The following is a 16,062-nucleotide window of genomic DNA, read 5'->3' as shown; positions in this document are numbered from 1 at the left end:
CGCACGCCCACTGTGGATTTTGATATACGTTAGATTCTTCATGATAACCTCAAGGGGGGAAACTGGATTCGGAGCAAGAGTGAGAACAAAGCTCGATTATACGTACCGCTATTGGCGCCCGCCAGTTGATCCCATATGTGTACCAGTAGATGCTGGTCCTGTCGCCTCGGAATAGATCATCCACCTTGATCTTTTGACGATGCACAATGTAGTACGAGGAGATCATCAGCCCAATCATCGGACCCAGGAACACGCCGTAGCTCGACAGGACGGCCAGGAATGTCGAAGCCGTGGCGAGCAGTTGCCACGGGTTGACGGCCATGGACAAGATGGCGGTGATGTACGCTCCTCTGCGAATATTGATATACCGTGGGAAAGTCGCGGCAAAGTCGAAACCCCCAGACAGTGCGTTCCCGGGGACATTGATCCCCCACTGCGAGATGACGAGCGCAGCACCGCCGAAGAAGCCCGCAGCTCGAGACCTGGAGCCTCCGGCGTGCATCATAGCGATCAGCAGATCAGGAAGACTCCACAGAGCAGCGCCGTACCGCCTCTGCGTGGCCGCCGTGACGAGAATCCCCACGACGGAGCTGATGATCGAGTACGTCGCGGCGCTGGCGATCTGACCCCAGATGGCATCCCGGGGCCGACGGGCGAAACGAGCGTAATCATTCTGATTCAAGATGCCCGCCGCAATCCCCCCTATGGCACTGATGATGCCATACAGCACCGCCCAGCCGGTCGACGTGTCTTGAGTTTGCGGGTGACCGGTGATTGTGTCGCCGAACCCATCCATCGTGGCCAGAGCCCAAATCAGAAGCACAATCTCAAAAGTGAAGATCGAGGCCACGGCAACGTAGAAAAACACCTTCAACTTATGCGGCCGGATCCAGATCAAGGGGAGAGATATGAGGCAAAAGATCCAGTAAGTGAGGAATGACGCAGACGTCAGTCCCGTGGCGTGGAGGTGGTTCGGGATGCGTTGTTCGAGATTGGGCCATATCGCTTCAAGGCAGACGTAGACACATTGCCCGCCAATCCATGCTTGTACGGCATACCATACCAGCGACAAGAGGATCCGGTTGTATATGACGAAGGAGCTGCCATACATGCCCCAAACGTAGCGATTGGCAATGGGGAACCCGAGGTGATAGAACGCACCTGGCATGCTGTTCAATACTATCTGTATTCCTCACAGAATCCCCATGCGGTCAGTACTGTCCAGGTGGACGTTCTTGGGGAGGTGCACGACTTACAAAGACGGTTGAGAGGACTGCGCCGAAGACTATAGCAATGATGGCTTGCCACCAGTTCAACCCAAGTGCAATCAGCGAGCTTCCGGTCATGTACGTCGAGATATTTGTGTTGGTCAACACCCCTACAGAGACATCAGCGGGGCTTTTTTCCAACGGCGACTACGAAAAGGGTCCCAACGTACAGAGGTTGTGAAAAGTCCAAAACGTCCATGTTCGCCGGCCCTTCTCGATGGGCTTGATATCATTGTTGATCCAGCGATTGGGGATCGTCCCTCCTTCGTACGGGACCTCGAGCTTCCTCATGAAGCCCTTGAAGCCCGCCATATCGACGTGGCCAGTTCCACCGGGGTTGGAAGAGGGCAGATACCGCCCGCCATCATTGAAGGGGTGCAGGATGGAGCGCGAGTTATAAACGGGAGTTCCCCGTCGCTGAGCATTCTCGTAACCATTGATTAATCATGCACTGATAACGACGCCTGAGAGGATCAATTGCTTCCCAGGGATTGTCCTTCTTAGCGCTCCGGTCGATCAGTGCTTAATCATCTCTATTGTGCCAATGAGGGTGCGATTGGGACCAATTGAGTCTAAGGCAAAGAAAGAGGCCAGGATGGTCCAGCTTGGATTTGCTGGAGGGCTTACTGGCCAAGAAGAAGGATGATAGGTAGACGAATTGGGGTCAAAGACCGAAACCGGTGCCAGGAGACCACTGAAAGATGGCCTATGAAGTATCCCAATCAACACATCTGTCGATAAGCCCATTTCTCGGCCCTGTCACTTGCCTGATCTTGATACTCTCTCCGATCTAGGCCTGGTGGGCCCGTGGAACACCTTTGGAAACACCATTGTGCGCCCGCAGATCTCCGTTCGGCATCTGGCGTTTGGGGGTTCTGGCGCATTTGGAACCAGAGACCCTCGTGCCGTCCAGAAGGTAGTGGAGATGAAGCAAAGTCGACCGTGTCTCGATTCCTCCCAACGTTCCACTGTTCCTTGGAGCAGATCCCGCAGCTTATAGGGCGGCTGTGCTGGCTGCCCGGCCGACATGGAAGATATCTCTCAATCTTCGATACGAACGGCCCCGGACAGAAATATTTTGCCGTCGATCCATTAGACACCGGAAGACCACCAAGCGAGGCCTTGCAGATTGCGACTTCGACCATGTACCGAATTGGAGTCGACGTCGGTGGAACGAACACCGACGCCGCCATCCTTGATGTCAATGCTCTCGACACCGACTCGCGTGGTGTGCTTGCCACATGCAAGACTTCTACAACAGCCCACGTGACTCTGGGGATCCAGAACGCAGTGAGAGAGGTCCTCGCTCGCTCGAACATTGACAGAAGTAAAGTGTTGAATGTCGCAATCGGGACGACTCACTTCGTAAACGCCGTTGTCGAGAATGATGCCCGGAGGCTTAGTCGGGTGGCCGTGATAAGGCTCTGTGGCCCCTACACCAGAAAGGTCTGTGCGTTGTTGGCCGCTTCGACCTACGACTGCTCACAATATCTAGATTCCTCCTTTTGCCGACTTCCCATATGCATTGAAGAGCATCATTGAGGGTCCCGCGTTCTACCTCGACGGCGGACTTGAGATTGACGGCCGGGAGATCTCTCCACTCAACCCTGAGCAAATCAAAGCCACGGCTGCGGCAATCGTGGAAGCAGGTATCCAGTATGTTGCGGTTGTCGGAGTATTCTCTGCGCTCGATCAGAACGGTCTCCATGAAGAGCGATGTAAGGCGCTTTTGCAACAATTTGAACCAGGATTATCTGTCGTCTGCTCGGGCCAGATTGGCGGAACCGGACTGTTGACTCGCGAGAATGCCACCGTCCTGAACGCGGCGATCTTGGGCTTCGCCCGCAGGACTATCCGGGGCTTCAGACTTGCCATGCACAAGCTTGACCTCTCGTGTCCACTGTACCTAACACAGAATGACGGAACACTCACCGATGCTGCGGTGGCGGCGGAATTGCCCATCAAAACCTTCGCGAGCGGTCCAACCAACAGTCTGATGGGAGCCGCTTTTCTCCAGGGGCTCGATCACGGTGACCAAAGACTAGCCGACAAGCAAGTTGTGGTGGTCGACATCGGTGGGACGACGACCGACATCTGCTCCCTCTTGCCATCTGGATTTCCTCGACAAGCGCCTAACTTTGTTGAGGTGGGTGGAGTACGCACTGCCTTCTCCATGCCAGAGGTGCTCTCCATCGGTCTCGGAGGAGGGAGTCGCGTGCGTCAATCCGCGGAGGATGGGAGAGTCACTGTCGGTCCGGACTCGGTTGCGCATCGTCTCACAACTGATGCCATGGTGTTTGGAGGAAATGTCATGACTGCGACGGATATCGTCGTGGCTTCGAGAGCGGCCGAGGTCGGTGACTTCGAAAAAGTCAAGGGCATTCCTGAACCGGTGATTGCTGGAGGGAAAGCCGATATAAAGCGACAGTTGGAACGAGCCATTGATAAGATGAAGGTCTCGTCTGCTCCCGTGTCTGTCCTTCTCGTGGGTGGAGGTTCTATCATCCTTACGGAGGACCTTGACGGAGTAGAAGAATGTCTTCGACCGCCTCATCACGACTCCGCGAACGCCGTTGGTGCAGCCATCGCGAAGGTGGCAGGGGAAGTCGACGTGATCGAGATATTGGCTGGCCGAGATGAGAACGCCGCGATCGAGGCAGTCAAGAAGGCCGCAATCGCGGCCGCTGTGTCGAATGGAGCAGACGAAAGGGACGTCAAGATCGTGGAGATCAAGAAGATCCCCCTGCAGTATGTGACCAACAAGACCACCAGGTTTGTGATGAAAGCAGTCGGAAGCCTTCGAGCCCGAGACGGGGCCGTCCAGAATGGGGTTTCTAACGGCACGCTCGACCACGAGCAAGACCTGGAGGCCGACACGACGCAAGAAGCGACCAAAGCCGAGGCCACAGACGTGCAGAAGGGCAGTTTGGCGAAGCCGACATTCGGTGTCGACATTGCAAAGTATCGTCCCGACGTCCGGGACGGCGTCTGGTACATCTCTCCCGTCGACGTGCAACTGATCGCTTCAGGCGCAGGCATTCTCGGTACCGGGGGTGGCGGCTCGTCGTATCTAATGGCTCTGTACACATTGGACATCCTGCGCAAAGCCGGTCAGGGGGCCATCCGCGTGGTTCCTCTTGAATCTCTCAAAGACGACGGGACCTGTGTGTTCGGTGCAGGATATGGCGCACCTTCAGTGAGCGACGAGCGGATCAGCGCGGGCACGGACGTGTTCGCAGCCATCGACGCCGTCAACAGCATCATGGGCATCAAAGACTTTGACGGCATCGTGGCAGATGAGATTGGAGGAGGCAATGGACTTGTGACGTTTCCCACAAGTGCTCGCTATGGTCGACCGGTGGTTGACTGCGACTTGATGGGCCGTGCTTATCCGACGCTCGAGCACGGAACTCCTTATATTTATGGACAGCCAGTGCTGCCATTTGCTACTGCTGACTGTAAAGGGAACGCATCAGTGGTTCTGGTAAGTCACTCATACTGTCCTCCGCTCTCTCGCACCTCAGAAGAAGGCTGACTCGTTTACATCTGTAGGCCGCCGAATCCAACAAGCGAGTAGAATCGCTGACACGCCAGACCTGCATTGAAATGGGCAATTCCACTGCTGCGGCCGGAAGGCCACTCTCTGGTAAAGTCATCAAAGACTACGCCGTACCCAACACTGTCTCCCAGGCATGGTACCTGGGACGCGCCGTCCATCTAGCCCGGGAAGCTAAAATTGATTTTATAGAGGCCATTGTGAGTTGCTCATCCTCGTCGACTTGCCCCAACCGACTGACAGATGCGTATAGTCGAGCATCACCCCAGTCAAAGAACTCTACGTTGGCAAAGTTGTCGACGTCACTCGCGACGTCTCCCGTGGTTATACAGTCGGTCGATGCGTGATCGCCCCTTTGTCCGCCGAAGAACAAGACGACGGCTCAAGCGCATCCACTCGCGCGAACCGTGAAACCCGCCACCTCGTCATCCCGTTCCAGAACGAATACCTCTCCGCGGGTTTCATTTCGCAGTTTCCAACCACATCATCGTCACAACAAGAGGAGCTCGAAGAGGAGATAATATGCACGGTCCCCGACTTGATCTCGATCCTTGGTAGCGACGGCGAGGCTCTCGGTTCTCCTGAACTGCGTTACGGTCTGAAAGTCCGCGTGATAGGGATGCCAGCCTCTCCACTGTGGACCGGGAGCGTAGAAGGCTTGAGAGTCGGCGGACCGGAGTTTTTTGGCCTCAAGTGCCGATGGGAAGAGGTTAGGGAGAAGGGGAGGGCGAATGGGATGGGAGTGGGAGAATATCAAAGGCCGAGGAGTGTCATCGAGGAGTTTAATGTGAGCGCGTGAAGGCATGAGAGTTGGCGCAGGTGTGAAAGACCCGTATATATTTGGCAAAACAGCATAGATGATGTTGGATGATCAGTACGGAGTATATGTGCAATTCAAGGAGATCTTTACCAACTGATTGATATCTCCTTTGCACCGGTTCTCGTGTGTAAACATGATTGCTCGATCCCATCCTCTCCTTATGGTATGGTGGTACAGTGCGAATTAAGCGCTCAATTTCCTCGTCTGTGTAACTATCATCCATTTGCGGCCGCGAGGGCTTTTCTCTTTCTGGGATCCATCCTCATGGACTCCGTTGCATCCACAGCTGCGTCTGAAGCGACATGCGCAACAGGGGAACGACTCGTAACCCCATTCGCCTTCGTCTCCTGTTTAATATTCGTCTTGGTTTCGATTTCTTCTGCCTTCACGGCCTGTTCCAGGAATCCGGGTCTCCATCTCGCGAGCACCTTACTTGTCGCTCCCCGAGCCTGATCATCTCCTTCCGTCCAGATCACTTCGATCGTATCCAGCACCATGTCTCTAACCGGCGGCCTCATCAGCAATAGGTATTGCATTGCAAGGATACACATATTAATCCTTTCGGGATCTCTCGCCAAGCTCTTGACCCGGCTCAAAATCTCGCGATCAATACTAGGGATTTCAGAAAGGAACCGAATCAGAAGGTTCTTGTCTCGGGCGTCAAGGTAAGGGAGAAGACGATCGATGAGACGATGCGCCCAACGGGTGTAGTTCGGTAGACTGTTAAGTTCCGGATGTGTCTTTGCGGCCATTTTGTCGGCATACCATTCTTCCGTTAGCCAGGAGATGGCCATATTAAGGCGCGGTCGGAAATCTTCAAGAACATACATGAAGAGGGTCTGGCGGATGCGGTTTGCGACATTGGCTGTTTCCTCGGCGTCTTCTGATTTAATGAGTTGCATGGAGGCATCTGCATCGTCTTCGTTCAAGGCGTTGGCAAGCTCGTCGAGGCCTGCCGGGGCTCTGGTGGCCAAGCGCATCAGGATTGTCGCCCAAGAGTCTCGATCGTTGCCGCTAGCCGCTATTCGATTCAATCCTAGTTGCTGCTTGGTGTGAGAGTGTCCTGCGGCCTCAAGCGAAGCGACCAGTTGAAAGACATGTCCGACAGTCTGATCTGATAACGTTTCGACTTCCGCACCAGTCAATGGCGGGGGCTTAGGTAGCTCGAATGGGCCCAACTCAATGGCTGGTTGCGCGAGCTCCTCCAAGGCTCTCTCTGTAGTTGACTCAACCATTGGCTCTGTACCAGTAACAAATTCAGGATCGTAGTCATCCTCATCATCGATTCCTGTGGGGCCAAGCATTGGCACCTCGGGGATAGGAGTAGGTTGATTCACTTTCTGCAAGTGATTATATCTGGACCGGACTGCGTCGATGGCGCCATCCAGAGAATTCGAATCGACGTGTTGCAAGAAAACCGCAGTCACAGTGCTGACAATGTCAGCAGGGAGAAGAGTAACATCAAATTGCTGAAGGCTGGTATCTTCGGTAAGCGTGAATAGGTGGCTATAGGTGTTCGGTGGTGGGGGCATGGGCGGAAATTTGCGAATGCCTGCTGTGAGTCTCTGCCTCTTCGCATCGTCCAACCCATCGGTGGGCTCTGCTGGGCGTTTCTGGGCCGTAGGTTCTGCAAATAACGCTGAACGTGACTGCTGAAGGCGCATGAGGTATGCCTGGATCTTCTGTTCCAGAGGGTGGTTTGGGACAGCCCTCAATGCCCATCGTAACAAAGCCCTCGTTGTCCTCTCCATTGATCTTACAATAACCATCAGTCGAGGGGTCATCGGAGCATTGGCCTGCTTCAGTGGGTTGAAGTTGAGAATTGCAGAGACAATCTTGGTGGAGATGGAGGGCCGTGTCCGGATTAGAACCGGCAGGCAGTTAAGCGTCGCATCGACAAGAATGGGATCCATCGGGGTCTCCTGAAATACACTCAATAGTCTGTCCAGCAGACCGGATGCCTCAGCCTCTAGATTGGGGGGTTGCAGAACAGGGTGTGTTCGTGGAACCAACGCCATCGAGATCTCATTTTGCTCGGGGCGCTGCGTCGCGTTAGCATGGTTATCACAAGGCAAAGGGCGTAGCAGGGGGACGAACTCGAGGATCTGAGATCAAACCGGGGGTCTCTATTTGGACGACCTTCTGCACAAACTTGATGCAACAAACTCTGACTGCGATGGGAGCAGAATCCATCCTCTGGAGAATGTTCAATTTCATCCGACTCATTTCCTGCCACAGCGCAGTTTCCGTAGGGTGCGAAATTCTAGACGATCTTGTTAGAACCGGCCCTTTCTAATCTTGATGCTATTTGTCCGACCACGTACACTCGTCTGAACACCAGAGGGTATAGACTAGCAGCTGCTTGTATCACGCTCTTGATCACCGCAGGATCTTCTCCTGGTGTTTCCAACATGGCTCGCAGGGTAGGTAACACGTCTGAGGAGAGTTGTTCTTTTTGTGGATTTGGGAAGGAAGGGCTTGCGAACGCTTCTGCTAAAAAATCCGCGCCCCATCTTCGAACTTCGACATGGGCGGAGGGACCGACGATGGGCAAGATCCCCGGCAGGACCTGGTTGTATACTTGAGGGTCTGACAAAGCGAGTTTACGCGCCGCTTCAAGTTGGGAGATCATCTCCGCAGCCGAAGAAGTCGACCCAGCCATGTTGAAGACACGGAGAGTGAAAATCAACGGGTGCAGCTATCGAGGGGATGGGATTCACGAATCTACGAGAAAGTGAGGGTGAGGATCGGCCGAGGCTGGAAGGAGGCTATCGAGGAAGGCGGCATCGAGTCGAAGAGGAGGTTTCCTGTAACAAAATAGTATGACCTGTTACGACAGTAATGCGAAGTCGAGCGGGAAAGGAGAAAGTTGAAGCCAAAGATGATGTTATGGAGGTTGATGATGGCAGGCGCAGTTTGCGGCTCCAACTGCGGAACGCGGAGCCTTGCCCTCCAATAAGATGCAGGCAGCCTCACCAGCCTTGGCAGCGAGGCGGATCCCTCCGCGCCCTCAGCTGAGGACAGGCGTGACTTGCAGCCTCGTGTCCGTGGTCTCCACAAGAAGTAATCCGTCGAAGTCAAAGCCTTGACCTATGTAGGGGGCCGCACGGAATGGTACGCAGACAAGAGAACTCAGATTTTACGGCTATGTTACGAGATACCGTCTTCCAAGAAGGCATTATACTGGGAAAACATGCACAGAAATGAAGGCTACATCTTGTCTACCATCTTTGCATGTTGAATTTGTTGGACAGCAGCTATCTGGAAATCTCTTGGATGAGCAGCAACTGTCGCAATGTTATACAGAAGGGGTCATGTTCGCAGCGATGTTCAGCCTCCACTCGGCAGTCAATATTCACTCATCGCAACCTGGATTTACTCAAACCCCAGCACGCTCCCGCCAACTCCTTACTAAATTGGCAAATACTGCAAACCCGGCCCTCAAGCGCCTCTCACAAATATTGGGTGCATGGTGAATGTCATTCGAGGGGTCTATCACCGCGAAGACAGACACTTTCCATCGCCAGAGGGGCCGTTAATTTTCACTTCTCTCCCCTCAAACAGCAAAATTGAGCCTTTGTTTCACATTCCAGGTGCTTCTATCTTAGCACCAGTAACACGGGACTCCGGAGCATGGTAATAAGTCATAGACCACCGCACTGTGTTGGGCCCTGCTGCTTTGACTCTCAATGCAGGTTTTGAATTGTCCCGCAGGAATATGGCGAAGAACCGATATTCAGATCTCAACTGCTCGGATCCGCGCAGAAAAGAGGGAGAGGGAGTCAACTCGTAGATGGCATGCAAGTTGTGTTGTGATATGTGTTGAATGGGAGAGTGGCGTTCTCGATCGGTAGAACTCCTCGTGCTCCTGTATGGTATCCTCAAAGTCCCCAAAAGATATGTTGAGAAGGGATTTCGCTCGATAACAGGGTGTGGCTATTGTACATTGTGTCGCTAAATTAAAACTTTTTGTCAAATCGCGTCTGAGTCGTGGAGGATCACTCCGTCTTTGCTTCTTCCCTGACCTCGGCTGGTGCGTTTTCTTTGTCCTTTTGGGGTTTGTCCTTTTTCAATGTCTTCCACTCCATGCCGATACCTCCAAGGATTGCCGCACAAGCAAATGCAAGCGCAATGTAGAAGACAATCACCAAGGCGTGGTTGTAAACTCGTAGAACCTCCGGCAATTGCGAGGGACTGAAAGCCTGTCTCAGCTGGGTGGCTCCGGTGTTGGCAATATCGTGTGGACTGATGTTGCTGAACCCCTTGAGACCTGATATGAGCTTATTATCCAAAACATTTTGGGCAATCGCAACCGAGATGGTACCACCGAGACCCTGGCAGAAGAATACCAATGAAACTCCGGTTGGCGCGTCTTTCTTGTCCAGAACAGCTTGAGCAGCGATATTGGTTTGTTGCAGCCCCAGGCCCACACCGAAACCGTACAGGACCTGGGAACCAATCCACATAGGGTGCGCCGTGTGAGTAGTGAACAGCGTAAAGAGGCCAGCACCAATGGGTGTTAGGATGCCACCTGCCAGTATTGACGGGTTGTAATAACCTACCCTCGAGACAAAGGCCCCGGAAAGAATGGACGCAACCACAAGGGCGAGAATAAACGGCAACGTCGAGTATCCGGACCGGATTGCTGAATCGCCTTTGATCGCTTGGAACCAGATCGATAGGTAATAGACAGCAATCATGAACGAGGATCCGAGACAGAAGGCGTAGAAGCCGCCAGTCGCAATTGTGCGTTGTTTGGCGATCCGAGGGGGTACCGTGCCGGCCTCCTTCCGCCAGAATTGAATGCCAATGAAAACGATGAGGAGGACGCCGAAGAGGACCAAAAGGGCGATGATGCGGCCATCAGACCAGTCGTACTTTTGACCACCCCATTGCAGGGCCAGGAGCAGGCAAACAATGCAGGGAATGAAAATAGACGTGCCAGGAATGTCAATTCGTGAAATCTTCTCTTTCAGCGGCAAATCACCAAGTGCTGGCGCAGTGTTGTCGATAACCAAGAAGAGAAACACTAGTACAACCGCGCCGATCGGGAGATTGATATAGAAACACCATCTGGACTCGATTTAGCTTCAAATGACCGTAGCGATTCCTGAGCATGAAAACTTACCTCCAAGAGACCTTGGTCGTGAACACACCACCCAGCAATGGACCAGCGACCGAAGCCACACCGAAGACGGCACCAAGAAGACCCATGTAGAGAGCTCTCTTGTGGAGAGGCGACGCGTACATCATCAGGATCATCGCTCCGTTGAAAAGGCCTGCGGCACCCAAGCCAGCAACCGCTCGTCCCCAGATGAAAGCGACCGAGTTCGGGGCGGCGCCACATATTGCAGAACCGATTTCAAACACAAACACTTCACTGAGGAAGATCCACTTGGGCGAGTAAAAGGTATAGAGCCGCCCAAAGAGGAGTTGGAGAGCTGTCGCAGGAAACAGAAATCCGGCATTGTACTGCCTCGAGTGTTAGTCGCTCCCTCATCCTGCACGCTCATAGGGGTGAAGGAAATATATCAACGTACCCAACCAACGTCTCCAAAACTTTGAAATTTGTCGGTGATTTTGGGGAGCGCGGTGGCAATGATTGTTCTGTCGAGCGCCACCAAGAAGACGGACAAGTAGATGCTCAGTAAGATCATACCCAGCTTGATGCCAGTCGGGTAGTTTTCGATGCGGCTCGTGGTTTGTTCAAGGGGATTTTCGTCTGCATTGTTTGGCTTCTGCTCCGTCGGAAGCGAAGACGTGCTGCTTGCATCGTTCGCCACAGACACGGTTTGCTCTGCTCCCGCGTCAGTCGTCGACGCGGTCATGTTTGGGATGCTGTTCTTCTGTTGAGGCCCTATTGACGATGGAACAGTTGGCACGATCGATTTGATACAGAGGAAAACTCGTATTTTTTTTTGGAATGCGATTGAAATATCGACTCCCGTCGCCAATGCGAACTTTATGCACATTCCATGGTGTTAACATCGTTGGCGTCATAACTCCGGAATGGGGTTTCCACATGGTTCGTATTCCCATCTAGAATCCGAGAAAGCCAATCACAGCAGTGTCACTATGCCATACTTGGTAAAGGGGTTCCACTCGGAAGAAGTACCCTCCGTCCCACTTCATATCCAGGCTGCCAATCATAGTTGGAAATATCATTGCAGCCTTATCAGGGACAACCAGGTAATTCATCTCTTTAGCCATTACATACCAGTATGCGAGTACGAGGGATTCTCTCTTTTTGTGCAGGACACTGCCTTTCCGGAGAGCGCTTCATCTGATCTTCCTTCTTGTCAGCCTATACGATCGGTGCGTAGAAGATGACCCTTTACACCGGTGAGCGCCCAATGCTACCAGAAGCAGATAGGTTGCGGCATGACCATGGATAACGTCACTCCTGGTCGTACAATCCGCGAACGTTCTGGAAAAGTTATGTCGCTACATGCTGCGAGCGATTCGAATGCCCAACCAGTTCACGCTGGATTCCCAACATCTCAGCGAGTCGACCAACCCGAAACAGCGCGCGGCGACAAGTATTTAGTGCTGCACAAATCCTCGGCTGCAATCCTGAAGATTCAGCTGCAGTGCGAGCAAACTCGTTATTAAGATCTTTTCCAATCTCACCTGAGTGGGGCGGATGTTAGATTAAGACGTCTAGACCACGTAAAGGGAGGGTTAGTTTTCTCCGCGCTTGGACTGAAATGGTAAGTGTTTACGACTGCAAAGGGAAGTGGTGCAGACATGAATTCTTCAGATGAGTCACACTGCAGAGGATTCGCCTTTGTCTCCGTCGCCAGGTATCTGGACGAAAGGCTTTGCCAAAACAGCTCTCTCCCTCAGTTTGTGGTACTGTAAGCCGGTCATTTGATCGAGTCTGCTTAACACGTAACAACGGTTCAGATCCACCCCATTGGTAAATTAAACAGCCTGGACTTTGAGTCTGGGGAGCATCACATTTGTCGCAGCCTGTAGGGCGGTAAGAGTTCTACCGTCAGGGCCGAAGCAGAGTCTCGAGATGCACCCTCACTGAATTCTCAAAATTAGTGGCCTGAGTCGTCGCAACAAAGCCTCGGTGGTTATAGATCCGAAAGTTGAGGGCCAGCCTGCTGCCCATTGCAGGTTCCACAAATGACATCGGGAGGATCCTTTTGTACCATGATGTCTTCGTTTCCAGATGGATGATCTTTAAAGGGATGTCCTCCTGGACTGGACCTGTCTTCACGGATGTCTTTATAGGTGCCTGTCTCTCAAGGTCGGTGGGAGAGACCGTCACACTACCTCGACGAGACCGGCGATCTTGACGCCATGGCGCACATATTTGACATAGCAGGAGCCATCAGGGATACTTCAGGCCTTTACAAAGACGGGGTCAAGATCGATCCGAACCGCGTCAAGTTCCCCTCGACCGACGTCTTTCATGGCATCAACAAAGCCTCTCGCATCGAAGGCGACATCTTCGATCTCGAAGTCACGGGAAGCATCCCGCCCGAGATAGACGGCACCTTCTTTCGCGTCCAGCCGGATCACCGCTACCCCCCAATCTACGAGGATGACATCCATTTCAACGGCGACGGAAACGTAACGGCCATCCGCATCTCGCACGGCCACGCCCACTTCAAACAGCGCTATGTCCACACGGAGCGGTATCGGCATGAGACCGCGGCCGGCCGAGCGCTTTTTGGCAGATACCGCAACCCCTACACGGACAATGAAGTGGTCAAAGGGGTCATTCGCACCGCGGCGAACACGAACGTGTTTTTCTGGCGCGGCATGCTGCTGGCGACAAAGGAGGACGGACCTGCATATGCTATGGACCCCGAGACACTGGATACGATCGGCCGATACGATTTCGAGGGCCAAGTTCTGTCGCCCACGTTCACGGCCCACCCGAAGTTCGACCCCGTGACGGGCGAAATGGTATGCTACGGCTACGAAGCGGGCGGGAACGGCAACGATGGATCCTGCGATATAGTCGTCTACACCATCAGCCCGGACGGATTCAAGACGGAGGAAGCTTGGTACAAAGCGCCATTCTGCGGCATCATTCACGACTGCGGCATCTCGGAGAATTACCTCGTCCTCCCCATGACACCTTTGAAATGCGACGCCGAAAGATTGAAGAACGGAGAGAACCACTGGGCATGGGACCCCGAAGAGGATCAGATGTATGGCATAGTGCCTCGTCGTGGTGGTAAGCCTGAGGATATTATTTGGCTGCGATCGCGGAACGGTATTGCTCGGAAACCCCATCCCCTCCTTGAATCCCCAATGCTGATTTCATATACTATAGCGTTCCAAGGCCACACTGCCGGGTGCTACGAGGACGAGAATGGCCAGATTGTCTTCGACCTGACTGTCGCCGACGGCAATGTCTTCTTCTTCTTCCCTCCCGTCGACAAGCCGGTGACGATTCCGAAGCTCATCAACAAGACCACGCGCTGGATCTTCGACCCAAAGGCCAAGAGCGGCTCGTCCGTGGAACCGTTTGAGGAGCTCGACACGCTCCCGGGGGAGTTTTCCCGCATCGACGACCGCCTCGTGACCCAGAAATACAACCACTTCTGGCAGTGCCTCATCGACCCGAGCCGGCCATATGACGCGGAGCTCTGCGGCGTCCCTGTCGGCGGGCTGTTCAACTGTCTCGGGCATTTCACCTGGAAGGACAAGGGCTTCAGCGACGTCTTCTACGCCGGCCCCACGTGTACGTTCCAAGAGCCGACATACATCCCGAAGCGAGGAGGCGAGGAAGGAGAGGGGTGGATCATCGCGCTGCTGAACCATCTGGACGTGTTACGGAACGACATTGTGATCTTCGCCTCGAATAATTTGGCTGCGGGCCCGCTTGCCATCGTTCATTTGCCATTTGCGCTGAAGCTCGGTTTGCACGGTAACTGGGTTGATCAGAGCGAGATCCAGGCCTGGCGAGAACGTAGGGGTGCCGATGGGGATCTGGGACCGGTGAAGGCGGCGGACCGGCCTCTCCCGTGGCAATTGAAGGAGGCTGCAGGTACGAATGGGCATGGAGCTACCGAGTCAAATGGGCAGGTGAACGGGCTGAACGGGCATTGAGTGATCCTCGGACGAGATTAATGTATCGTACTACCTGACGTGAGGATGTCAGACATAGGCGTTCGAAAGAACCACAAGAAGAAAACAGTTCTTACCAAGGGCTACCGTCGATTTACCCTACCTGTACCGCACTGCTCGATGCTACCCACAGCTACCTGTAACTTGGCTCGGCAGGTACGGTACTGGTCCCACAAACAGCGAGCCTAGTCCATGGTAAGTGGGCTCAACTCGGCCAGCTCAGTGCTCGGAAGTATAAGCAGCGACGGGGCGTTTTAGCCTCGCAACCCCATCGGAATCATTGTCGCCGATGGATTTTCCGTGAAGGCATTCCACAAGCTTTGCGAGCGGTCTGGACAATTCTCTATACCTCCTTCCCCCGAGATTCGGAAAGTCTCAGGGTTCAAAGAATATCATCCGAATGCCAGATTGTCTAGCTGGAAATCCGAACCGCCCACATCCTCGGGTCGCATCTGGCTGCGGTGCTATCTACCCTGTACGCTCAGGCAAGGCTGGGAAGCCTGATCCTCGAAGTATCCATCTTTGACTTTAACTACATCCCTCACAAGGGGAAAGCATTCCAGTCACCTGAAGGAAATGTCCCCAGATCCAGGCTCAAAGTGTCCAGGAGGTCCGATTGCGTCGGATCAATGTTCCTAGTATATTTTGAGACATGTCAGTCCTCGAACACCCGGGATTTCATCCGTCGTCAGGAGCATCATCGTAAACTGTCGGAGGGGACTTACAGCTCAAAATCCTCAAATGAATTCAATGCGGCATCGAACGCAGCCGGGTCGCCGAATAGGCCGGATCCATGGAACCCGTAATCTTGCAATGGTCGGGCTCTTGTTGCAGTAGTCGTAGTGGTGATAGGGTCTCGTGTCTTGTTTACCGGGGAAGCTGATTCTCGGCCCTCGTCCCCGACGTTGTCCACTGTGATGGTGTTTCGGAGCAAGGTTTCGAGATCCGGGAGGATTCTCTTGCACCAGCCCACGGCTTCCATGGCACGCATGGCCTTGAGGCAGAACTCCAGGTTCGCGCTGTAGATCCCTCTACCGACCTTTTCCTCGGCCAGGAGGAAGACTTGGACCAGTTCCTGGATGCATCCACTGTCAAACAGCATCAGGCTCGAAAGGTTTCGCTCCTCGTGCCTCGCTTTCAGAATGGTGATGGCATTCTCTGCAGCCTCGGTGCATAGGCTGCTGAAATCGTCGTATCGCTTCTTCTTGACAGAGTTGCGCAGCTCCGCCGACCGGGTTACCGAATGCAAGAGAAATGGCCGGGTGACATGGACGAGTGTGATCCAGTATCGCAGATGCAGGACGGACACTGCTCTCAGATGTGAT

At 53.7% G+C, this 16,062-nt stretch overlaps 4 protein-coding genes across 5 annotated transcripts; 2 read left to right on the top strand and 2 right to left on the bottom strand.

Moving 5' to 3' along the window:
* Window positions 1-2,145: 2,145 nt before the first annotated feature.
* On the top strand, window positions 2,146-5,623 carry PV07_11183 (uncharacterized protein; the record flags this gene model as incomplete). The annotated part of the gene is made up of 4 exons (XM_016398594.1): window positions 2,146-2,714; window positions 2,764-4,752; window positions 4,821-5,024; window positions 5,078-5,623. The coding sequence occupies exons 1-4, from the start codon at window positions 2,412-2,414 to the stop codon at window positions 5,621-5,623; spliced, it is 3,042 nt and encodes a 1,013-aa protein (XP_016243156.1). The 5' UTR covers window positions 2,146-2,411.
* Window positions 5,624-5,653: 30 nt separating this feature from the next.
* Window positions 5,654-8,525, bottom strand: PV07_11182 (uncharacterized protein). The gene is made up of 3 exons (XM_016398593.1): window positions 7,969-8,525; window positions 7,742-7,907; window positions 5,654-7,686 (listed from the first exon to the last, which is right to left on the bottom strand). The coding sequence occupies exons 1-3, from the start codon at window positions 8,304-8,306 to the stop codon at window positions 5,860-5,862; spliced, it is 2,331 nt and encodes a 776-aa protein (XP_016243155.1). The 5' UTR covers window positions 8,307-8,525; the 3' UTR covers window positions 5,654-5,859.
* Window positions 8,526-8,865: 340 nt separating this feature from the next.
* On the bottom strand, window positions 8,866-11,553 carry PV07_11181 (uncharacterized protein). The gene is made up of 3 exons (XM_016398592.1): window positions 11,185-11,553; window positions 10,773-11,116; window positions 8,866-10,717 (listed from the first exon to the last, which is right to left on the bottom strand). The coding sequence occupies exons 1-3, from the start codon at window positions 11,470-11,472 to the stop codon at window positions 9,643-9,645; spliced, it is 1,707 nt and encodes a 568-aa protein (XP_016243154.1). The 5' UTR covers window positions 11,473-11,553; the 3' UTR covers window positions 8,866-9,642.
* Window positions 11,554-12,459: 906 nt separating this feature from the next.
* PV07_11180 lies at window positions 12,460-14,829 on the top strand. 2 transcript variants are annotated; one of them, XM_016398591.1, is made up of 2 exons: window positions 12,460-13,815; window positions 13,941-14,829. In XM_016398591.1, exons 1-2 carry the CDS (start codon window positions 12,956-12,958, stop codon window positions 14,137-14,139), a joined length of 1,059 nt encoding a protein of 352 aa, XP_016243153.1. In that variant the 5' UTR covers window positions 12,460-12,955; the 3' UTR covers window positions 14,140-14,829. The 2 variants fall into 2 exon arrangements, with proteins under 2 accessions (XP_016243153.1, XP_016243152.1); XM_016398590.1 differs by having other exon boundaries at window positions 12,460-13,880.
* Window positions 14,830-16,062: the final 1,233 nt, after the last annotated feature.

This window comes from Cladophialophora immunda (genome assembly GCF_000835495.1).
Source record: "Cladophialophora immunda strain CBS 83496 unplaced genomic scaffold supercont1.7, whole genome shotgun sequence".
Lineage (NCBI taxonomy): Eukaryota > Fungi > Ascomycota > Eurotiomycetes > Chaetothyriales > Herpotrichiellaceae > Cladophialophora > Cladophialophora immunda.
The sequence above is the reverse complement of the archived record's forward strand: the minus strand, read 5'-3'. Positions and strand labels throughout refer to the sequence as shown.